This window comes from Scheffersomyces amazonensis, assembly GCF_036850825.1.
Source record: "Scheffersomyces amazonensis strain UFMG-HMD-26.3 chromosome Unknown RJT21scaffold_5, whole genome shotgun sequence".
Lineage (NCBI taxonomy): Eukaryota > Fungi > Ascomycota > Pichiomycetes > Serinales > Debaryomycetaceae > Scheffersomyces > Scheffersomyces amazonensis.
In genome coordinates, this window is record NW_027042745.1 from 823,219 (window position 1) to 847,859 (window position 24,641).

At 34.1% G+C, this 24,641-nt stretch overlaps 7 protein-coding genes across 7 annotated transcripts; 4 read left to right on the plus strand and 3 right to left on the minus strand. All coding sequences in view use genetic code 12, as the record gives it.

The window, feature by feature from the left end:
* Positions 1-3,699: 3,699 nt before the first annotated feature.
* Positions 3,700-3,982, plus strand: RJT21DRAFT_3288 (uncharacterized protein; the record flags this gene model as incomplete). Its single annotated transcript, XM_064884169.1, has 2 exons — positions 3,700-3,716; positions 3,832-3,982. 2 exons carry the CDS (start codon positions 3,700-3,702, stop codon positions 3,980-3,982), a joined length of 168 nt encoding a protein of 55 aa, XP_064737365.1.
* A 9,278-nt stretch (positions 3,983-13,260) lies between these two features.
* Positions 13,261-13,909, plus strand: RJT21DRAFT_115290 (uncharacterized protein; the record flags this gene model as incomplete). Its single annotated transcript, XM_064880331.1, has 2 exons — positions 13,261-13,426; positions 13,521-13,909. 2 exons carry the CDS (start codon positions 13,261-13,263, stop codon positions 13,907-13,909), a joined length of 555 nt encoding a protein of 184 aa, XP_064737366.1.
* CCE1 (cruciform cutting endonuclease) lies at positions 13,756-15,392 on the minus strand. The gene has a single exon (XM_064884715.1). The coding sequence runs from the start codon at positions 15,304-15,306 to the stop codon at positions 14,245-14,247; it is 1,062 nt and encodes a 353-aa protein (XP_064737367.1). The 5' UTR covers positions 15,307-15,392; the 3' UTR covers positions 13,756-14,244.
* Positions 15,393-15,624: 232 nt separating this feature from the next.
* Positions 15,625-18,000, plus strand: RJT21DRAFT_47596 (Zn(II)2Cys6 transcription factor). The gene is made up of 2 exons (XM_064884716.1): positions 15,625-15,697; positions 15,774-18,000. The coding sequence occupies exons 1-2, from the start codon at positions 15,648-15,650 to the stop codon at positions 17,800-17,802; spliced, it is 2,079 nt and encodes a 692-aa protein (XP_064737368.1). The 5' UTR covers positions 15,625-15,647; the 3' UTR covers positions 17,803-18,000.
* Positions 17,883-19,325, minus strand: EFB1 (translation elongation factor 1 subunit beta). Its single transcript, XM_064882233.1, has 2 exons — positions 19,148-19,325; positions 17,883-18,569 (listed from the first exon to the last, which is right to left on the minus strand). Exons 1-2 carry the CDS (start codon positions 19,225-19,227, stop codon positions 18,014-18,016), a joined length of 636 nt encoding a protein of 211 aa, XP_064737369.1. The 5' UTR covers positions 19,228-19,325; the 3' UTR covers positions 17,883-18,013.
* Positions 19,326-19,554: 229 nt separating this feature from the next.
* Positions 19,555-20,438, minus strand: RJT21DRAFT_121878 (protein-lysine N-methyltransferase). Its single transcript, XM_064882234.1, has one exon. The coding sequence runs from the start codon at positions 20,396-20,398 to the stop codon at positions 19,655-19,657; it is 744 nt and encodes a 247-aa protein (XP_064737370.1). The 5' UTR covers positions 20,399-20,438; the 3' UTR covers positions 19,555-19,654.
* Positions 20,439-24,637, plus strand: RJT21DRAFT_121879 (transcription factor TFIIIC subunit). The gene has a single exon (XM_064882235.1). The coding sequence runs from the start codon at positions 20,647-20,649 to the stop codon at positions 24,499-24,501; it is 3,855 nt and encodes a 1,284-aa protein (XP_064737371.1). The 5' UTR covers positions 20,439-20,646; the 3' UTR covers positions 24,502-24,637.
* The last annotated feature ends 4 nt before the right edge of the window (positions 24,638-24,641 follow it).

Genomic DNA, 24,641 nt, shown 5'->3' on the forward strand with positions numbered 1-24,641 from the left:
TTAGAGGTCTATTTATACCTCTGAGTTCACACACATGTGTTGTAACAACAACTCTAATAACACATTATTAGAGTACCCCCTTTCTATTGTTACAACCCCCCTTTTATTGTTACAACCATTTGTAGCAAGTTACAACACTCTACCTGTCTTCACAACCATTGTAGCTTACAAACATGTTGCAACAGGTATTTCATATTTAGTTGTGATTGGTAGCGCATATGCTATATGCAGGTTATGCCAAGAATGCATGTGCTATGCAGGATCGACATGAATATAAAAGTCACCTCCTTCTAGGTGAGGCGATTTAGAATAAATATAACTTCTTTTTATAAGTTAAGCAATATGGATATAAAATGAATATATACTACCAAGTATAGATTTACTAGCTTGTAGAGTAATGTAGGCCTGTAGACACATATCTATCCAACAAGTTATGAGCCCTGATAAGTGTCTTGGTCTTATTCGTTCAAGTTCTAGTAAGAAAAGGCCAGTGAACGAGATAAGTTACAGTGAAGTTTGACGATTCTGATGAAAGTAGTAGGAATTTTGATGATGTTATTGTATTGAATAAGTTGTCGGTACTATTGTTAATGTTAGGTTATACATGATACGTTAAGTTGAGAGGTTGTTGAATGTGTACTTTGATGAAATATTAGTAATCAATTTTTGGTTTAAGTAACATGATCTTATCTAACTATATTAACAGAGAAATAGTCAAAAATTAAAGAAGTAACAATAGTTTGATTAAATTGTCTTAGGAAATGATTATATGACATCAGAAGCAAATAATTAGATGATTTGATTTACATGATTAGTATTTTTGGGATCGTTTATAAAGTAACGAACTGGTCGAATTGCTGAGCATGGATGCTTTTATGTTTGAAGCTGGTTTTGATACACCATGATTGGTCAGATACGAATATCGATGGCAAAACAGCAGTGTACTCTTAATAAAGATCCATGACTCCTTTTGAATGTATCAGCAAAAGAATTAGAGATATTCGATTATCTTTTGAAATGGCTGATGAGAAAGTTATTTAATGTGAGCATAGCGAAAGATGTTAAGAATGATATGCCGTGAAAGGATGTACAACTTAGATTATATGGAAAGCAAGTGGCAATACATATGATTGATTTGATTAAAATCGTCACTCGATGATAGTACCCTAATAATTTGATAAGAGATATATTATTGTTTTAAATATGAACACGGAGGGTAGTGTTTTAAGTCTTGAGAGGTACATTACGGGCATTTTTTAACAAACAGTCTTTGGTGCTCACAATGGAAATCTAGAGTTAGGATTACTCTAGTGTAGAATAATTATTTTTGAAATTATTTTGGAATTACTTTTAGAATAGATTTGTTTTTGGAATTGTTCTTGAAATGAATTATGGTATTCACTTGAATTATCAACAGCACCTTCTTCAGAAAGTAATGAGTTGCAATAATCATGTAATGTTATCATGTATTGGTATGACATTTTACTTAAGTTCTTGAAGTGGTTTTAGTATTTGTTCTGGTAAATCTTTATTACACGATATGTTAACGATTTTGAGATCGATTATCAGACAGCTCTTTAGGAGGACTAAACCCTTGGAGATTAATAACACATTTTACCAACGTCTGGCAAAAGAATTTATTTTTTTTTTATACAATCGTGACTCAGCAGTAATAGAATGAAACATGATTGAAGTTTGTATAACTTTATGTTTCACGATACTGGGTTCAACGAAGAACGCTCATATATATGGCAAGTTAATTTGCCTCTAGATGACGCTCTTGGAAATGTTCCCAATTTGCAATTATTGAATGCGTCATTATAAAACGGGAAGTGTATTATACAAAGCCCGAAGGTTGCTCACGACGATATTGTTAATTTGCTCCTAGAAGAAGCACAAGAATTGAAGATCTTGGCAAATAAGGTTGATAGAGTTTTCAGCATATGTTACGGTAAGTGAGACGCATATGCTGAAGAAAATGACCAGATGAAGTCGGCATATGTACATATTGTATTATGCGAATGCCGTGGGACCTTCATCCGACAGTCTTGAGAAGACAATGGTCACAGTTAGATATACCATGTGCTGCGACACAGATATGGTTACATGTTTGAATTTGGTTTTTATTTTTGTCAAATTTGACACCCTTGCAGACGATTGCAGATGTTCAAGAGTTGGCAAAGAAACCGTTGAGAGTTATTGATATACGTATTTTGACGGACGTTTCCTTAGTCCGGAATTTTTGTTAGTGGTTATTTTATTATTTTTCGATCTATCTAATTTGAAGTACGCCGATCAAGTTCCTTTCGTGATTTTATCATTTGAATATCATCGCAAACCCTATTCTCGTTGCCTTCGTTATGTTTCATAAGGTATTAGATAGCAGCAGACCAACGGAATTTAGTTTTTTAAAATGTTGGTGCGATTATTATAAGGAAAAGGTTAAGCTTGATTGATACATTATTTCGTTAATTTACCTGTGGGTTGGAGATCAATAACAGTTATATGGTACTGTTCGAAATTACAGTACAACGTTCGTAGGAACGGAGGCTACCAGCAGGACACCATTAGCTTGGTTGTCAGTTTTTTAAAGTCATTTTCAGTCATTGTTATATGGACTTAGTGCAATGTAATAGGAAGTATTTATACGGTTGCAGACTCCTATTATGGAATGCCTGAAGACAAGATTGCTCTTCACGAATAGGGATATTAGAGAATATGCCCTTAAGAAGTAGGCTAGAGATACTTCAGGATTCAATTTTTTGGCTAGTCATAGTACCATCAAATTTTGACACCCTACTTAACAGCACTGTAGATGTGGCTCTGGGTGGTTGATGGGTACTATGTTGTAGGACTAGTAGCAGATCAGCTGTCAATTACCAATATTGAACTGATATTTGGGCAACCCTGTGGCTGAATATACCTTTTGTTGGTAGCAAGGTTTGATTATTCAGTCAGTGTTTTTCTAATGTAACACCATGTTTATTTGTGTACTTGAGATTATTCCATTGGAAGGAGGTGCTCTCCATGTGATGGAATCTCCGGCCATTGACTACATATGTTCGAGGGTAGTATGGCAGCACAGCACTTAGTGGTTGGTTACAATTTGTTGACATAAGGTCATCATTTGCTACTGTTTAGAATGTAGCGGTGCTTATTTAGCACATATTTGGTGCTGATTTAGCACATGTTTGGCATATATTTGGTGCCTGTTTGGTGCATATTTGGCACAGGTTTGGTGCATGTTTGGCACGTATTTGATGTATATTTGGCACCAGAATATAAATGACTCTCGTCGTGTTTGGCGAGCAACCCATTTATAAAGCTGCAGGTAGGCAATTATGGACATCATGATGTATTATATTGCTTTTTCGCTTTTCCTACTTGCAATGATAAATATATTGGCAATCCTACTATTTTCTCTGCGGGTGATTATTAGAACGATGTTTCTACCCTAATTATAGTTTTCTGGTAAGCTTCATTCTCAAGGTTTCTTTAGCTTAAGGGAGGATGATATTAGGGATAAGTGTGCGATGGGATATACAATGTGATTGGTTATATCATCGACAATAGAAACATTAAAGAACTAATGGATGCGGAACTCGACTAAAATTGTGAGATTAACAAGCGAGAATTAAAATTGCCTATTAAGTATAAATTCAAATTTCAAAGAATGAATGAAGACTTGAAATTTAAAACATGAAATGGTCATGGACGTGAACTAGACCATAGAATCGTAATTCAACAAATATATGCACAATATACCCTGTATATTTAATCTGAAGATGAGATATAAGAAATACAGGACGTGTATAAGAATTTTAGTAACAGCAGAACAAGAGGTACAAGAGGTACAAGAGGTACAAGAGGTACAAGAGGTACAAGAGGTACAAGAGGTACAAGAGGTACAAGAGGTACAAGAAGTACAAGAAGTACAAGAGGTACAAGAAATACAAGAAGTATAGGAAGCCTAAGAGATTAATTTAGTGTAGTCCGGATAAAAGATGAGAAACAATATTAGGATCCTTGGAAGATTACAATACTCTTTTTATAAGTAATGGCGGTGGTCTTTTATGACCTGATGGTTGAAATAACATATTGAAATAGAAAAGAACTGTCAAAGGAATTGAGATTAAATCAGAGTAACTTGATCTGTGAAAAAGGATTGACAATAATGTCTGTAGTAGATCAATATTAAACAGTCAATAGGTAATACCACAATGACTTGAAGCTAGGGTTAAAAAAAAAAAAAAAAAAAAAAAAAAGGAATATAATAGCAGCCTTTTGGAATGAAATCCAACAATACGGAAAAGATGAAGAATTTCCGAAATATGAAATTCAGGGAGGATGTTACTCCAGAATATTAACAGATGTTATGGAATCCAAAACCATATATTAATGCAGATGGGATAGGACACAGTATGATTGAAGGATAGAGAAATTAACCTTTATTAGATTCAAACAAAATATGAATTAAGGGAGGATGTTGATATGTTTGGTATTTCATATTTAGTTGTGATTGGTAGCGCATATGCTATATGCAGGTTATGCCAAGAATGCATGTGCTATGCAGGATCGACATGAATATAAAAGTCACCTCCTTCTAGGTGAGGCGATTTAGAATAAATATAACTTCTTTTTATAAGTTAAGCAATATGGATATAAAATGAATATATACTACCAAGTATAGATTTACTAGCTTGTAGAGTAATGTAGGCCTGTAGACACATATCTATCCAACAGGGGTATAATTTCAATATGAATATCCAATCTTAAGTTAGACTATTCATACATACCCACATCGAGAAAAAAGGGTGAACGTGTTTAGTTTTATTAGTTTCGGATGAATGTGAAACCTGTGAAGGTTACGCATGAGATTCTATTGTGTGACTATGCTGAGGTCCTCGAACTCATAACGAGATCGTCAGAGTCTTGTCTGTTGCTTAATGTAATAAGTTCCATAGTGATTGGATGTATCTTAATCAAATTACTTGTATATTATCATAGTGAATATAAAATCCTATATAATAATAATTTTCCATAAGGGTGCCTTCTTTGTAGGTTACACCCATATTTTAGCGGTTAAGTGCAGGTTACACCCAAATTTCAACGATTAAGACAAAACAGGTGAAATTTGGATCTTTGCGACTATCTGGTCAGCAATCATAGGAATCTTAGGAATTTTTTATTATGCCGAGATATATAGACATCAATTACGTACGATATAAGTTGTCGTTCGTTTTTCAATCTCAGAACGAGATCATCGATATTTTGTTTATGGAATGTAGAGAATCCATGCGGTCTTTAAAACAAAATACTTATATTAATCATAGTTACTATATAAAACCTATACTTATCATACGAAATTGAGGTCTATTTATATTATACCTGTCAGCATAGGCTCTTCCCACGCTTGTATCGTATGATTGTTGATCAGATGGATGATAAGTGTTTTGTTTTAAAGTCCACATTATGAATTCTACTACATTTAGCTAGGAATATATATTGATAATCTCATTCTGAGATTGTAATAATCTCGTCCTGGGATTGTAGACCGAGCGACAAAACAGTTTATTTGATGCTCTTTATTTAGAACTATTTATAAGGAATATATCAGCCACGGTAAAGCTTAATCTCACAATGAGATCATCAATGTCTTGTACATTAAGAGTTATAGATTCCATAGTTAATGTTTCTTAAACAAAATACTTTTATTATCATAGTTACTATATAAAACCTATATAATTATCCATAGGGATATTAGAGGTCTATTTATACCTCTGAGTTCACACACATGTGTTGTAACAACAACTCTAATAACACATTATTAGAGTACCCCCTTTCTATTGTTACAACCCCCCTTTTATTGTTATAACCATTTGTAACAAGTTACAACCATTTGTAGCAAGTTACAACACTCTACCTGTCTTCACAACCATTGTAGCTTACAAACATGTTGCAACAATTATTATATTTAGAATAAATAAATAAAAGTATTTGAAAAGGCCTTAAAAAGCTCTCAAGACTGTGTTTATGAAATATTGGGTATCGTTTCATTAATATAAATCTACTTGGTACCAACGTTTAGTCTTAACTTTTTAAGAGAGTTATTTTTTTCTATTCTATCCAAGCTGAACTTCTATTCTCCATACCTTCTTTATTTAGACATCTTTATTTAGACAATTATTTATAGGATAGAAAAGTTTAAATAAAAATTGTTTATTGCGATTTTGTAGCTAAAAACTGTTGCTAGAATTCTGTTTATTATCTTCACGATACCTGCTGCTTAAATTATTTTCTGGGAGTTTTGTTTTCAGGAGGTGTTATGTATTTGCTACAGAAAATAAAGAGTTTTAAGTCAAGAAGCTCTATAGAGAATCCAAATTCGGCCTGGTTAGGCAGAGAATCCTTTGAAAAGCTAAGTAAAGCTAAGTAGGTCATGGGGAAAAACTCTCTTAAAAATTATGACCTCTTATAGGTTTGGTAGCACAGAATCATCTGATAGTAGAAAAAACTATATATTTGTAGTGATATACGAGACGTTGGATTTAACAAACGAGGAAGAGAGTTCTGATCCATGTTGCTTGCTGTTTGCAGCGTAAAGTATGTAAGGCAAAGAGATATCAATTGAGGGAAATGAGTTGTTCTGGGGAAACATCTGCGTTAGAAATAATAATGTCCCAATCTATTTGACCTGGAAGATGTGATTCACGCCACATGTGAAGAGAGATATGACAATTGAGATATAGATTTTCCACAAAAGGCTCTGTCAATTGTCAATTCTTCATTGCATAATTCACAGCACCCTGACAGTGGCCTCATTCATATAATCGATGGGAATCGATGAAGTTCTTAGAATTGGGGGTTCGCTTTTTTCTTCTGATAAGCGGTTATAGGGAGGTTATAGGGAATATATATCAACAAGCCAACCGACCTTTGTTACTGTTGCAACATGTTTGTAAGCTACAATGGTTGTGAAGACAGGTAGAGTGTTGTAACTTGCTACAAATGGTTGTAACAATAAAAGGGGGGTTGTAACAATAGAAAGGGGGTACTCTAATAATGTGTTATTAGAGTTGTTGTTACAACACATGTGTGTGAACTCAGAGGTATAAATAGACCTCTAATATCCCTATAGATAATTATATAGGTTTTATATAGTAACTATGATAATATAAGTATTTTGTTTAAGAAACATTAACTATGGAATCTTTAACTCTAAATGTACAAGACATTGATGATCTCATTGTAAGATTGAGGACCGAACGACAAGTTATGAGCCCTGCTTCTGCCAGCGTGCAAGTCAAGTTGAAAGGACTTGAAAACTTCTACACCTGGAAGAGCAGTTTCGTTGACGTCTTCAATCAACTTGGGATCTCAGGTTTCTTAATTCATGGAAATGACTTTTTTCAATTTACTGAAGAAGTTGGTCCTACGGATGTTAATAGATTGAAGAGTAGTGTTGTAGGAATGCTTAATCATGTTCTATCCTTGACCATATCTGACACCATTTGGAAGGAATACAGAGGTTATTCAGGTGATACCGCTTACCTTTCAATTTGTGAGGAGTATGGTAACATTGATTTTACAGCTGCTGCTAGACTCATTAGAAAGTACGGTTTTGGTTCTCCCACTGCTGACGATTGGGAAATGCTTGGAGAAAATGTTTTCTGCCGTTTTAATGGCCAAGAAACTAGTGGACTTATATACTTTGCAACTATTCCTGATACTAAATGGGGACAAATTGAAAGGGCTTTTCACTCCCTTAAAGAAAGAAAAATCAATGCTATTTTTGATGTTGCTACTATTCGGAAATTAGCTTTACGTATTGGTACAAATCCTCCTGATAATTTAGACTTTACCATTAACCTGGATACCGCTTTAGTTGTTAATCGTAGTAAAAAGGTTATTTGCTATCATTGTAAGAAGGAAGGCCATAAGAAGAATAAGTGTCCAGAACTCAAAAATGAACAATCCAGAAATGAATCGACCAATGGTACAAACACGAGCAAGTCTACATCAAGAAGTAGTTTCTACGTTGGTGATCTGGCTTTTCAAGTTTCTGAAAAACCCAGAAATGCTGTTTTTCATTTTGATTCTGGTGCTTCAAGCCATATTGTTAAGGATATTAGATTATTTTCTGAAATTGACACTAATTTTAAGCATAATGTTGATTGTGCTAATGGATCAACCATGCAAGTTGAAGGTATTGGTAAAGTAAGTCTTCCAGATTTTGATCTTACTAACGTCTACTATATTCCCAAATCGGCGGTTAATCTCATTAGCATCCCTGCAGCAGCCCGTAGGGGTGCTACCTTCGTCTTTGACTCAACTGGAGTCTATGCAGGTTTTGCATCTATTGATCTTGCTGCGAATAAATTATCGCACCATGGTAGTTTACGGGCAAATTTGTATACTATTGAAATTGATACTATGAAAAATGAGGGGGTTGGAAATGCATTTATTGGTAATGTTGCTAGAACTCCTCAGGAAATTTTACACAAGAGACTTGGTCACCCAGGTCGTGGTATTCAGGATAATTTTAGAAAACTCGGAATTCAGTGTCACCTGAAGAATTGCCGTAGTTGTATGAAGTCAAAGATGACTTTCAAATTTCCAAAGTATTCCACTCGGAGAGCTACAACACTTGGAGGAATCCTTCATATGGATGTCTGTGGTCCATTTCCACCAGCCTATAATGGTTGCAAATACTTTCTCACTATTGTTGATGATAAATCAAGATTCATTACAACTTTTCCAATGACTTCTACTGCTGAAGTTGGTCAACTTATTATCAACTTCATTAGATCCTGTGATCGTCAGAATTCTGCAAAGGTTCAAATAGTTAGAACAGATAATGGTTCTGAATTCAATAATGTCAAACTTACTAATTTCTTTCATGAAACCGGAATTCGTCACGAATTGACAGTACCATATCACAGTTATCAGAATGGAGTTGTTGAACGTTCCCACAGAACAATTCAAGAATTTGCTAGATCTTTACTTCGTGATGGATCACTTCCAGATCACTTTTGGCCAGAGGCTGTACTCACTGCTACGTACTTGCTTAACTTAATGCCTCGTCATGCTCCCAAGCATCAGTTGGTCGTTCCATATGAGAAATGGACTGGGAATCCTCCCAATTATGACCAATTACGAGTTTTTGGGTGTTTGTGTTATGCTTTGGTTCCCCCAAAATTAAGAGTGTCCAAATTTGACTCTACATCAAGGGAGGCTATTATGTTGGGATTTGACCCAAACAGAAAAGCCTATCGATTATATGATTTGGTCACTCGGAAAATCTTTTCTGCCAGTCAAGTTAGATTCATAGAAGATGAATTTCCTTTTGAAAAGTTAGCCTACCAAGGTGAAATTAATGTTCATTCTAATACCACATTGGGGATTAGTGGTGGAATTTCCTCTCTTAGATATTATAATTCTTCCGACCGCTCGCCACCTCCTGTTAGAGTTACCAATGATGATCACTACCGATCTGATGCAAGTATGAATGAACTCGATGCAACTAAGTCAGAAAATGTTAGGGATACCGACCCTATTGATTATGAAGTTAATATCACCCACGCAGATGATTATAATGGAAATGATTATAATGGAGATGATTATAATGGAGATGATTATAATGGAGATGTTTATGATGGAGATGTTTATGATGGTGATGATGATAGTATGACTTCCCACGAAGAAGATGTCGCTGAACCTACTTCCATTATCGAAGTACCCGATACCATTAAACCTGCTGTTTCGCCGGATGCTGAAGAAAATCTCGTATCTCCATCACCTTTAGAATTTTTAACTGTTCTGCGTTCACAACAGAAACGGAAGAGACGTGAAGCTGATCCGTCCAGTAACATTATATTACATTCCACTGCTTTAATTCCATATCAGCCTGAAATGACAGCTACTTCAGACTATGGTTATACTGACTCCGACTCTTATGCTCCAGACTCCAAGAAACTCCGTCGTACGACAGAACAACCCCAAATCATGTATTATGATTCCGATCATCCACCACCCAGTAGTTCTTCAATTGCCGATGATACTAGTGATGATCCAGAATATGCTGTTTATGTTGATGCCTTTCCTGTGGATTATATTTACCATGTCCAACTGCCCATTAAGGTTCCAAATACGTTTCAACAAGCAATGAAATCCCAGGATCATGATAAGTGGAAATCCGCCATGGATGATGAATATCTGTCTTTAATTGCCAATCATACGTGGACGTTGTCTGGGCTTCCTGAAGGTCGTCAAGCCATTAGCTGTAGGTGGGTTTATTCCATAAAAGGTGATGGAAGTTATAAAGCCCGCCTAGTCGCTAGAGGCTTTTCACAAATACCTTCTGTGGACTACCACGACACATTCGCGCCTGTTATTAGGTACGAATCCGTCCGACTTTTATTGGCTATTCTGGCTCAACTACACCTTATTATTCACCAAATGGATGTTAAGACTGCCTTTCTTAATGCAGATCTCCATGAAGAATTATATTTACGTCAACCACCAGGATATGAAGTCGATGACCACAAGGTTCTCAGATTGCATAAAGCCCTTTACGGGTTAAAACAATCTGCGGCCCAGTGGAATCTTAAATTTGATGCTACATTAAAGGAACTTCAGTTTAAGCGTTTGGAATCTGAATATGGTCTATATATTAGACATCGTTCATCAGGAATCATAATTATTGCTTTATATGTTGACGACTTGCTTATAAGTGGTTCCAATTTAGCTGAAATACTCGAACTCAAGACAACTTTACTGGCATACTACAAGATGAAAGATCTCGGCCAATGCCACAAGTTCCTAGGCCTTAACATTCAGCAATTCCATGATGGAACTAAAGGAATCACTGCTGAAGATTATTGTAAGTCCATTTTTACATCTTATGGAATTGAACTGAATTCCTTAAATCCAGTTCGGACCCCCTTATTAGCCAATCAGCACTTAGAGGATGTGCCTGCTGACGCCAGTCCTGCTGATGCTACGGAATTTCGCAGTCTCGTTGGAAAATTGTTATTCTTAGCAAACACTGTCAGGCTCGATATCAGCTTTGCTGTTTCAAGCTTATCACAATTCCTTCAATCTCCTACCACCTACCATTTAAAAGCTGCTAAGCGCATGCTTCGTTATATTAGTGGTTCTATGGAGTTTGGTATTAGATATCAGAAAACAGATACATCTTCAATTATTGGTTTCTGTGACGCCGACTGGTGTGGAGATACCACCAATAGCAGATCAACCTCCGGATACATTGTTAAATATGCTGATGGCCCAGTTATCTGGAAAAGTAAGAAGCAAAAAGTCGTTGCTATGTCTAGTGCTGAATCTGAATACTATAGTTTAGCTCTGGTCAGTAAGGAGCTCTTATGGTTAAAAGAAATCTTTGAGGAATTGGAGTTAGACTTACCAGCCATCAAACTTAATTGTGATAGTCAGAGTGCAATGAAAATCGCTACCAACCCCGTTTTCCACAGTCGAACCAAACATATCAAGAGATGCTACCATTTTATTCGCCACCACATTAATAAGGACTTTACTGTTCATTACCTTAATACTAAGCATATGCCCGCTGATGTCTTAACTAAATCATTGCCAGCCGATCCTCATGCACATCTTTGCACACTTGCTGGAATAGGTAATCTTCCTAAATTACAGCTTTTATCAGATTAAGGGAGGCATACCGTCTCACAACCATTCCACCTTAAGGGAGGCTGTTGCAACATGTTTGTAAGCTACAATGGTTGTGAAGACAGGTAGAGTGTTGTAACTTGCTACAAATGGTTGTAACAATAAAAGGGGGGTTGTAACAATAGAAAGGGGGTACTCTAATAATGTGTTATTAGAGTTGTTGTTACAACACATGTGTGTGAACTCAGAGGTATAAATAGACCTCTAATATCCCTATAGATAATTATATAGGTTTTATATAGTAACTATGATAATATAAGTATTTTGTTTAAGAAACATTAACTATGGAATCTTTAACTCTAAATGTACAAGACATTGATGATCTCATTGTAAGATTGAGGACCGAACGACAGTTACAATTCAAATTGTTCGAATACTGTTGTATTTCCTGTTTCTGCAAATCTATTCTATTATTTGGTGGTTTGGCACTTTTCCCTTTAGGAGTATACCATGGTACGATATGATTCGTTAAGTTGTTTTATTGTTCAAATACATACAAATATATATGAAAACATTTGCCATTATTAATAGTAATTGAGATGTACTTAGGGCGATATGCTACGGGAGCTTGTTATTTATTTTTCACTCATTGGTGAGGGAAATAGTCAGTAGCTGTATGGATATATAGAGTTGATTTGAATATGTATATGGTCTACATTCGTACAACAATTTTTGCAGAACATTATCTGCTTTCTTTTATCCTTTATTTTCTTGTCAACTGTAATCAAACAAATTTTTGGATGATTATAAAAAGAATTAAAGCGCTTATTCCATTTTTGAAAATTTAGTACATTCAGCAATTCAAGGCTGAATTACAAATAAGGTAGTGTCTATAATTTACTAAGCATCGTAACACCATCAGTAAGATTCCAAAATGGCAGGAGGAAACTGATATTTCGAACAAACGGATAAAAGAAATCTCTGATTTAAAGATCGGCAAATTAGATGACGAAAATGTTAGGCAAGAAAATTGATGGCATAAGCGCTATAGCTCATCAGAGGAAAATCCTAGTGTTGTTGCTAGTTGTCATGACAAACTCTAATCAAATTATCAATATTTGTTTTGATTTGTTTTGTCAAGCAAATATAGTCAACAAGTCTTCTGTTTAGGTGGAACTGTTACACGATCGTTTTAAATAGTAAATAGTAAATAGTAAATAGTAAATAGTAAATAGTAAATTGTGTGGCACCTTATGTAATGCAAATCAGAATAAATGGAAATTGTAATGGTTAGATTATTTTGAGATCTATGCGAAAATTAAACAAATTTATTAGACACATAAATGGTAGTTTTAATCTATATGAGAGGGTATATTAGAGTAACTTCCTGATTACCGTTGCTTAGAAAAGAACATTGACTTGCCTTAACTGAACAAATGATGCTCCACTTGCATTTTTTTTTTGCAACCGTCCGCGTATTAGTGCTTTGTGTAAAATTGCTTATTATGCCTTCCTTGACAGCTAGAACATTTGACAAACTGCACTCATTATAAATTGACGGCAAAATGTGGGAATGGTAAGTCAACCATACCTCTCCTTTACTAATTATTAAAAATGACATTTTGGAAACGGTTAACAAAATCTAACGATAACCCCCCACCATATGAAGAAAAATTGGGAAAGGCAGGTGCTACTGAAAAAGATAGTGAGCTGCCAACATCCGCTTCTGCAGAAAAGGATAATAAACTGCAAAAGAAAGTTGCTCAGAAAAAGGTGAAAGGTGTGTCAAAGATTCCTACTGAAAGCGAGGAAGATAAATTTGACATCCTTGTATGATGATCGCGCCTTAAAATTTAGTGCTTCTGCACGTAAAGATGGCAAAGACTTGGAACGAAAATGTGCATTATATTTTGCTGATCTTGATAACTTATCGACTGATGTATCAACCCTCAATTCGTGGCAGAGAGTCTTGAATCGAGTTTATTCTGAAGCAGAAGGACTTGAAAGATTACTGTATAACTATGGTGTTGAACCAGCGATAGTGTACAGAGGTAAGGATTATGGTAACATACTGTTCTCTTTTTTTAACCAATTCAGTTATAGATTGGTAGCAAGATTAGCTCCTAAACTTGGTGTAGTTATAGGAACAATTTACAGAAATTCTTCTTGTTTTAATTTATTTGTAATTCAAAATTTCATTGCAAATAATTCTGCTCTTTTAGAGCCTGACCTTAAAGCTCGTGTACAGGGAAAGGGATTATAGATTGTATGTATTTGTAAATTGAAAGATGTGTTTAACTGAATGTATAATGTATTGGTAAAATTATTCACGATTTGATAGGCTTATAGGAAACCCATTCTCTAATATTATGTTTTGCCTAGTACTTCCCACTAGAAAAATTTAGAGACAACCAGCACAAATAGCTTTTTAAATCTAGCAATATTTTTCTGTAAGAATTAAGTTTCCCTTTGTTAGGTTACACCAACAGTATTCCAATAGAATTAAAAAAGTTTCAATAATGCTTGGGGTATAAGAGTGGATCCAGAGTCTGAGAATTTTGTTTAGTTATAGATTCAAGTGGACCATAAACAGGCCCATTACATCTTATTTAGCCTTATAAAATCATTGATTAACAAATCATCTAGTTCGTTAAATTCTTTCAAAGGTTGAAAAAAGTCAACGTAGCTTTGGTATTCTGGGATCAACTGTAGATTAAATTCTTCAATAATATCTTTAACTAACATCAATTGTTTGACATTATGTTTTACAATATAATGGTTAATATTAAAGTCATCCTGGTTGAGAAGATTTATTAATTCACTCTGATTCTGTAAATGTCTCTTTATGGTAAGGTTGTAAAACAAACTATCTATGAGATCGTCAATTTTATCATTGGATTCTAATCCTAAATGAGCTAATACAAGTTTTGTCTTTTTAGGAATACTTAAGGAATGATCTATATCTTCCCAACCAGGAAGAGTGAATAGTGATTTCTTTTCCATCCAATTGAAGAAAATACTTAGCCTCAGCTTTTTGGAGGTTGAGAACTTCTTTAATGACTGTTTGGTGACAAATCTATTAAACCAGAAATTAATCATTGAAGTTGACGCCATAGGTATAATTGGTACTGTAGGAAGCTTGTTATAAAGATTAGAATATAAGATATTTTCAAAAGTATAATTTAGTAAAACATTAGGTAGAGTAATTGAATTATTATTGGATCTTGTTCTCTGTGTTTCCATAACAATAATATCAGGTATATTAGATTTCTGGACTAAGTCATTGGCTAACTTTTGAGTGAAATAATTGATATATCTCTTTGAATCTAGTGGAGACAGTAATGAAATGATAGGCTCATAATGTGATCCATATTCCTCATTTAAATCAATTTTAGCCCATTTACTTACAACCGATGGGGAATCAATATTTAATCTTAGTCCATTGACCTGACAGTATGAAAAGTTCTTTATACCTACATCAATTGATAGAATGTTTATATTTTGTTGTGGTACACGTGATTGAAGATTTAGACCATTGACCAATGATTCTATTCTTCCTTGTTTGGTTGAATTGACTATTGGTAATCCACTAATAAGTCCAATCTGATGTAGTGTAGACACTTTGTATGAAGATAGTATATCTGCATATTTCTTAATCATATTTCTTAAGCTTTTGTTTGCTATTGTACCGTATTCTTGAACCTATATTCTATGCTAGCAATTCATATATATTAATATGTTTATATATATATATATATATGTATATATATATATTATGGTATATGTTCAATTATTAACGCCTAAGTTCAAAGTACATTTATACCCGCTGATATCAAGTTGCTGATGAAATATGTACAAACCATCTGGCGGACCAAAATTGATGGGTATAGTGAAAAGGAAACAAATACACAAAACTGAAATATATACTTTTTTTCATTGTTTGAAAAACGTAGATGAGAAATGTCAAATATGGAGATAGGAGTACGAAGCAGACATCAGCAATGAGTAAGATAACAAGAGTTCGGACAGGATGTTGGACGTGTAAAAGGAGGTATGTATGATATATGGAGTATTTTGTTAATGTTTTATTTTTAAAAATTTGGCAATACTAACTATTATGTTTGTAGACATCGAAAATGTGATGAAGCCAAACCATTCTGTAATAACTGTTTGAAGAGTAATAGAGAATGTGAAGGGTATGGGATACGACTTTCATTCGATGTAGATGATAGTAGAAATAAGGCGAGGAAAGATAAAACTGGATTTTCTACCACTGGGTTTGTTGGAAAGCCTCGTGCAAAAGCTCATGTAAAAACAACAGGAAGACAGAATTCAACGGTCGGTCATGAATCTATAATGAATAATAATGTTACAAAACAAGATGTTACAGCCATTGGACTGGCTCCGTTGGCTTCCGTGATGTCCGTGAATACTCCTACTACTGAGTTTTTTAATAATAGCAGTAATGACAATAGTACTCATATAAGTAACCAAAGTCATAGCCACACTGCTCTAAATGATAATAATAACAATAGTAATAATAACAGTAATCATTCTGGTACTCCCATATTCAATTCTCCCAGGTTTATAGGTATGAGAGCATCCAGTGCTAACTTGGAACAATTCAGTTCAGAACTTTTTGAAGATTTGGAAATGTTATTGAAATCTCCGGGGCTGAGCTTGGACGAATCATCGCCTGCTTCACGAATGACAAATGGAAGCCTTAATAGTAGTACAAATAGTCAGAACACTGGCACTAGTACTCGTAATACTCCCAATGGTAATCAGCGTAATAATAATAATAATAATAGCCAAAGTCAGATGTCTATTAATCTTCGAAGAGCGACCAATATGAAGGAAAATCTTTCTTATAATCTCGGGGAAGAAATTATAGGTTTTATAGATAAAGCCAATGTATTATCAGAAGAGCAAAATACCGAAAAATTCCTAATAAAGAGTGAAGGTGGTCAAACAAATGGGAATAATAATCAAAAAGATGATATTTCATTATATTCTATGTCACATCAAGAAGAAAATATGATGTTGAAGCATTTCTTTAAGAAGCTTTTACCCTTACTAGATGCACATCCCAATTCTCCATGGCCTGATTTGGCATTAAAATATTGTGATTTTGATATTGCCAGAAGTTGTTTTATATCTTTAGCATGTATTCATATGTATGAATGTCGGAAAGGAGGAAATGAATATTATCAACGAGGGGTAGCACATATTAATAATACGATGGATCATTTAATACGATTTATAAGTACAGACAATATTCAAAGTACAGTTGCTGATGATAAAAAGAAACAAATCCATTCATTAGTTATTCTTGTATTAATTAATGTTCATATATTATTTGCTGTATTGGAGAAGGGGAAAAGTTCATTATCGAGATTTTTCTTTAAGGTTTTTGCATCAATTTGTCAAGATCCTAATTTTTATAATTTATTAATAACTAATGAGAAACAACGTTCATTAGTGGTAGTTTTATCATGGTATGATACAGTTAGTGCCATTGTATCACCAGATTGTCGTTTACCATACTGTTTACCAAGTTGGTATGGATCATTTAGTGATAATATATCAACTTCTAAAATGATGGGATGTCCAGGAGAAATATTTAAAGCTATGTCAAAAGTTTGTTATCTAAGACATGAAGTATATAATGGGGCAGATAATCATAGTGCATTAATGGTTAGTGAATATCAAACCATTAAACAACAATTAATAAATTATAGAGATTATGTCCTATTCGAAGATGGTGATGAAGATTATGCTATAAGATTAAAATGTGCTCAATGTTGGTCATTAGCTGTATTGGTTACATTAGATCGAGTTGTTAAACCTGTTAATTATGAACAAAACATTTGTAAATTAGTTAATGAATTCATTAGTGTTTATGGATCAATGGAACCAGTATCACCAATGACAACTCAAATGGTATGGCCTGTATATGCCATGGGATGTGAATGTAAAACAGCTGAAGAGAGAGCTAGTTTAATGACATTTATGGAAACTTTATATCGTAACGCTCAAATGGGGACTTTATTCTCGTTAAAGGAAATTGTTCAACAAGTTTGGGCTTTACAAATTTCTCAAGAGGAATTCTTAAAACAATGGTTAGATACTGGGGTAGATTATTTACCATTATAGATTATACATACATAGAGTTATAGTATAATGGTTTAATTAAATTGTATTATTATTACAGAATTTATTTTGTATCATTAACGATACTTTTTACTAAATTAATTATTACGGTGTATAACATTTACTTACATAAAAAGCGTGCAACTAAATAAAATTAAAAAAGAATTACTATACAATAGAAATTTTAGAAATATAATTAAATTAGAAAGCACGATTAAACTTTTTGCATAGCAGCAATATCAGTAGATTGGACATGGTCTTCATCTTCTTCAATTCTAGCTTGCAAGTCATCTAAACTGACTTTGTCATCTTCAACAACCAAGTTGATTTGTAATTTCTTAATACCGAAACCAACTGGGATGAATTGGTGACCACCCCAAGTTAAACCATCAATTTCAATGGCTTTAACATTGGCTAATAATTCATCTAAGTTAGTTTCATCATCCCATGGTTTAACATCTAAAGTAACAGCAGATTTAGCAGCTGGCTTTGGACCTTTATTAGCCTTCTTGGCAGCGTATTCAGCTAATCTTTGTTGCTTTAATTTTTCAGCTTCTTCATCAACTTCATCATCATCGGAACCGAATAAGTCAACTTCATCGTCATCTTCTTCAGCGGCAACTTCCTTGGCAGCAGCTGGAGCAGTACCGGCTGGTAAGTCTTCGAATTCTTCAGTGAAAGAAGCAATGTGGTTGAACCATCTGGTGAATTGTGGATATTCCTTTTGGAAAGCCTTGTAGACAGCAACATCAGCTTGGGTAGCAGAAGTACTATAAAATGAATAATGTTAGTATTATTGTCTTTAACTTAAATTAGCAAATCAATCGCCAATTGCAACAATTCGATGAATCAACATAAACAAATTGGAATTGGAATTGGAACTGAATAGAATTGTACAATATCATCACACAAGAGAACACATTATTTCATTTCATTAAAACAGGTCAGGTCGATTTATTTAAATCTTCTTTGTCACTCATACGGTGGGTCTTGAATCCACCTCATAAACACGGACCAAAGATTATGATCATCATATTGAATTTAATATAGTAATAATGTGTTCTCTGATTCATTTTTCGATTAAGGATCAATTGGATAATTAGTTCCATTCGCTTCGATTGAACTCCATTGAATGCGACTCGATCAATTCAATTCTATTCTATTCTACTCAATTCTAATTCAATTCATTTGATAATTCATTTGATAACTTATTGATACAATTGGCTATGATAATGCTTTAGTTACAGTTTGTTGTGTGTTTCAGACATTTCAACGTGAGTGATGATTGGTCCAAATCGACCATACCATCCATCACGTCATCGTGTCCTCTACACCAAAGTGCACATACCCATCAACGTAAGACTTGTCAGCCAAGAATTCGTTCAAGGATTTGACAGTTTCAACCTTTGAGAAGTCGGAGAAAGACATGTTTATATGTGAATGTATAGATTTATAAGAATCTAATAAAGGGAAGGAAGAAGAAAAATGGAAATGGGATTCGTTGAAAAATTATTCTTTGATGGATGGAAAAGAAAAATTTTCGATGGTGGGTGCCATACAAAATTGGAAATTTGTTAGGGCTCACATTGCGACAGCGAGAACGTGAGGGAGGGAGGGAAAAAAGTGCTGATATTTACTTATGAGATAAGTGTTGATGATTGGTATAGCGGGTAAATTTGAGACTGTTCCGGGTAAGTATGATTGGGTAAGTATGATTCAACTAGCTGCAAATTATGGTTACAAATATGTATAACTTGTATATATGCATAAAATAATATAGTGTAATATAACATATAACATATAACAAGTACTTACAAATACTACCAATATAAATAGACATATATTACAGTTCCTACTAATTTTGCTCAAACTTCCAATAAGGAGATTCGAAGCTGGCATAACACCTAAATTCATTACTTAAACCATTCTTATGCTCGGGATAAAAGGTGGTCAATTTAGTCTCAGGATAATTCTTTTTAACCACATCTCTCATTCTTTCTCCTGTTGATGATATAAGACGAAACTGAGGATTTTCTTTACAATCTTTAATTAAAAGATTTCTTGCAGCTTGAGCAGATTTGGTTTGACATTCTTCTTCTAGGAATGGTGGATCAATTAATAATCTATGACATTTATTCTTAAGATGGATAGGAATATTATTAGGCTCATTATAATCATAAAAACTGAAATTATCCCCGCCTAAAACGGCAAATCTTTTATCATATTCAAGAACATAAATATGTTTGGTAGGTATTTCTTCTGGTGGGAAACGTTTGATGGCAGCATAAACTGATGGTGCACTAGCAATAACTACTACAGTATTGGCATCGGCTCCTTCAAGAAGTGCTTTCCCTAAGATTTCTGCGGTTTCATCAGAATACCAAAATTGTGAAAGTTGCCAATCTTCTTGAAAGTCGTCAATACTTATAGCTATAGCTTGTTGGTGAGCCTTCTGCCCTTGCTGTTCATCGAACCTATCTTCGGATGCCTTCTTTAAGGATTCAAATCTATCTATTCTTTGTTTTTCTTCCTGTTTAAACTCACTCAACGCAGCCAACGCATGCGCTGATAATGTTATAGGTTCGTCATCTGACTCCATTACCAACAGCTATAGTGTAAACACTAATAATGATAAATAATCAGTGATAGGGCATCTCATAAATTTTTAAAATTTCAATTTTCAGTTGATGATCCATCTTGCGACACCTGGAGAAATGTCGCGCTGAGCACCCATAAACAAGACAGACATTTATTGTACTATGTATTTGTTTATCTTTAATTATACATACTTATCTGAACCAGTAAGTAAGTCCGAGTTAATTGTCAATTGTCGGAATTGCCTAAATAATGCTGTTCAATTGTCCTCCTTCGGACTTAGTCTCGTATGTACTAGAAACTTTATCTTTTTCAGGAACCAATGGATGCTCATTACTGGACATGTGGACTAGTATAGCTAGTCGACTTAATCTGGATATTATAGATGAATTTCAAAAACAAATCATTTGGCAATGGTTATTCTTTAGTGAGAATGATAATTCCAATAATGTCAAATTGTATGTGACTAAAAATAAAGTATCATTAATTATATTACCTAATTATTCTCAATTTATAATAAAGGAAGGTGATGAAAAATCCATTAATGTAATGCCTACAGATGATACACAATGGAGATATCTCACAGGTCTTGAATATACAAGAAAGGCTCGAGTTCAATTAGGTGATAAACCCTTTGAATTATTATGTGAAATAGCCAAAAGTGGACCTTCAGGTATATTATCAGCAGATCTATGTAGAGCTACTGGTCAAGATCCTAAATCTTTAACATTAAGATTCAAGAAATTGCAAGATGCTGGTTTAATAGTAAGGAATTTTGTTTATGACACTAAATCTCGTCAACATACAAGTTTACTCATACATTCTAGTTTTGCTAAAGTTACTAAATCTTCAGTAGATACTACTGAAGAAGAATCATTTCGAAATGTAGTTAAAGCCAGACAATATATTGTACAATCAGTTAAGACTGCTCCCAACAATATTCGAAGCTTTAGAGATCTAAAGCGAGAATTAAACCTTCATAAGAATCGATCATCATCCAAATTCTTTGGTTCAATCATTGAATCATTACATCGAAATAAGTATGTAGAAAGAATAATGGTTAAATCCCCTGATGACGAAAGATTAATCTACTCAATTAAATATTTACGTGATTTACCCAAAGATCCTTATGATTTAGATGTGTTTGTAGATGTGTTTAATCAAGACACATCATCTGATGATGTAGAACAAACGTTTGATTTACTGGCTGATATTCAAAGTTTTGGGAAACCACTATATAATAGTTTCTTCCCTATCACCAATCAAATCCATCAGTTAGCTGCTAATGAAAAATCAGCTGGTTTGATTTCTTCAGAATTACTAAGAAACTTAACAGGTGTATCAACTTATCGTCCATTTTCAAGATTATTAGAAAATATAACTAGTTTCAATACTGATGGAACAAATCTTAAACCATTAAAGAAATATCCTGATGAATACGTTGAGCATTCAGTGGTAAGAATGTATGATAATGATGGGAAATTCAAATACTATAAGTATTATACCAAACCGCACGTAAATCATACTATGAAAGCTCATAGTGGTAAACCACCCAAACAACCAACACCTCTGAATAAATCATTACAACAATTAAATGAAAAGGAATTCACACCTTTGGAGAAGATTGCTCGTGGTGACTTTGCAACCACAATGAAGAGAAAGAGTGAGGAAGTAGATGCTACACCCAAGAAGAAGAAGAAAGCTTCTACTCCTAAATCATTAAAGAATTTACAAATAGATATGAATGTTGATGATGTCCCAATAGGTAGGAAGCGTGGAAGGCCCAAGAAAGTTATAGATTATACGGATCTGGATGATATTGGAGCTGATGAAGTATCAGGAGAACCTGACTATAATCCAATAGTACTTCCAAGCGATAATGATGATGAAGAAGATGATCTTGAAGAAGGTAACGTAGATGATGAAGACGAAGATGTAGTGCCAAAGAAGGGAAAGAGAGGTTCTAAGGCAAAGTCAAAGACCAAACTGGTGGCTGATACAGAAGGTGAAACTTCAATTGAACAAATTACTACTCCATCCATAGAAGAAGTAGTCGTTGAGTCTGTAACTCCAGAGCTTAAACCTATCACAGTCAATATTGAAAAGATATCCCATAAAAGGAGTAACCGACCCGAGAAGCTAGTTGTTTCTTCATTAAAATCAGCCAGAAGAAGATCAGCATTAATTGATATAATTAGACAATTAGGAGGTGTTACTTATACTACAGCTAAACTTCGTCGACTGTTAGATGATGTTCTAGGTAGTAAAACAACCACTGATCTTAAAACTTTAGCTCGGGATATATCTAGTCTTATTGCCACTGGAGAATTAATTGCTGAAGAGATTGAATTCTCAAGAGGTGGACAAGATGTTACACGAAAGATATTGATCTTGACTGATGAAAGATATAAGCCTACTAAAGAATTAATTGATAAGGCTAAGAGTGATTGTATAACTGATAATGGAGGTACACCTAAACCACTTCGTCATCGTGTGGTTGAATCAGAAGTTACCTTTTATAATATGGAAAGACCAAGTCCAATAGTTCCACAATCTAGATTACTGTCATTATCAGAAAAGACTACTACCACCAGAAGAACTAGAAAGAAGAGAGTCAAGAAAGAAGCCATAATTGAAGAAGAACCAAGTGAAACAAATGCAACTCCCGAAACTCTTGAAACTCCAGGTGCTGAATCAATGTCAAACTTGGTAACCAAGAAATATAGAGGTAAATCAAGACCTAAGAAGAAAACATCATCTGGTAGTGGTCTGGGTAAAGAAGCTAGCGTTAGAGCTAGAAGAAGACTTAAATTTACTCTGAAATTTGATAAGTCTGATGCCACAACTCTTTTCCGATCGATTGTTATTTCAAAGACTCTTAAACGAGGTCCTATAGATTTTGAAGAAATTGCTGATTTATTTGATGGGATAGATGCAAAGACTATTAAACAAAAATGGACAGTAGTTCGGAAACTGGTAGGAGGTTTAGCTGCAGTATCTAAAGGAATGGAAGATTTTGAAAGAATCATTATAAAAGGTATAGATGATGAATTAGTATCGGCCGAAGATTTACAGAATTTGAAATTCACATTCTTTTTAGATTTATGGAAAGATGCTGATGGTACTACCATTGATGTTATAGATAAGACTCCATTATATTTCTCAGTAGATGATAATCTTGATACTTATAATAGAGTTGAAACTGGAGATAATCAATTAGATTTGTATGAATTATTGGAAGATAATTCTATGAGACAAAAGGAATTATTACTTGCTGGATTAACCTTCTTTGATATTCCAGCTCAAGAACTTAAACCTAAAGAGAATGATCATCTTAGAACTGTTCTTAAGGCTATCTTTTCTACTTCAGAAGAAAGTTTCTCTATGACTCGAGTTAGTCAACTCTTATCTGAATATGGAGATGATGTAACCCTTCAAACTTCAACAGCTTTAATGAGAGATCGTGAAATGGTATATGCCAAAGTTGATGATTCAACCACTCGATTTGTATTGACTGATAAGGTTAGTAATGCCTTAGCAGTTAAGCTTGGACCTAAATTTCTTAAACAAGCGGCTAGTTTTAAGAATGATGCTGAAGAGATATTTGAAGCTTCTAAGGGATTAATCTTATCTCAAGGTATTCTGAATGGACAAATGGCTTCTTTACTTTCTTTATTATCTTCCCGAGCAGCATCAATGACTCATATCGATAAGACTTATGTATTTGAAGGTTATGAATCAAGATTAATTGATAAAGAAAAGTTGGCGTGTGACATTGTTATCTATAAAGGTATTAAGTATACTTCACATCAAGAGCTTAAAAAAGTATCAGTACCAACTGGAAAGGCATGCTCTCATATATGGATAGATTTAGATGGTAACATCAATAATCAATTATGGATTAAAATCATTGTTTCTATACTTTACTATATCCACTTCCGTCCTGGTATACCAAGGTATACTATACAAGCTAAGCTACAAGCAGTTCTTGGACATGGAGATTTTCAGGCAGTTATGGATTGGTTATTGGCTAGTCAATGTATACATGAAGGACTATTTGGATCTTACTGGGTTGATGATTCATGGTATACTATTTTGGGTGTATAAGTTATGTATTATGTATTATGTATTATGTATTATGTATGTGTGTATGGATGTTTTGATCTGTACTGCACACAAGACCCGTCTCCCCATCGGAAAGTACAATATTTTAATAATTTTATTTTTATTTTTATTTTTCAAACTAA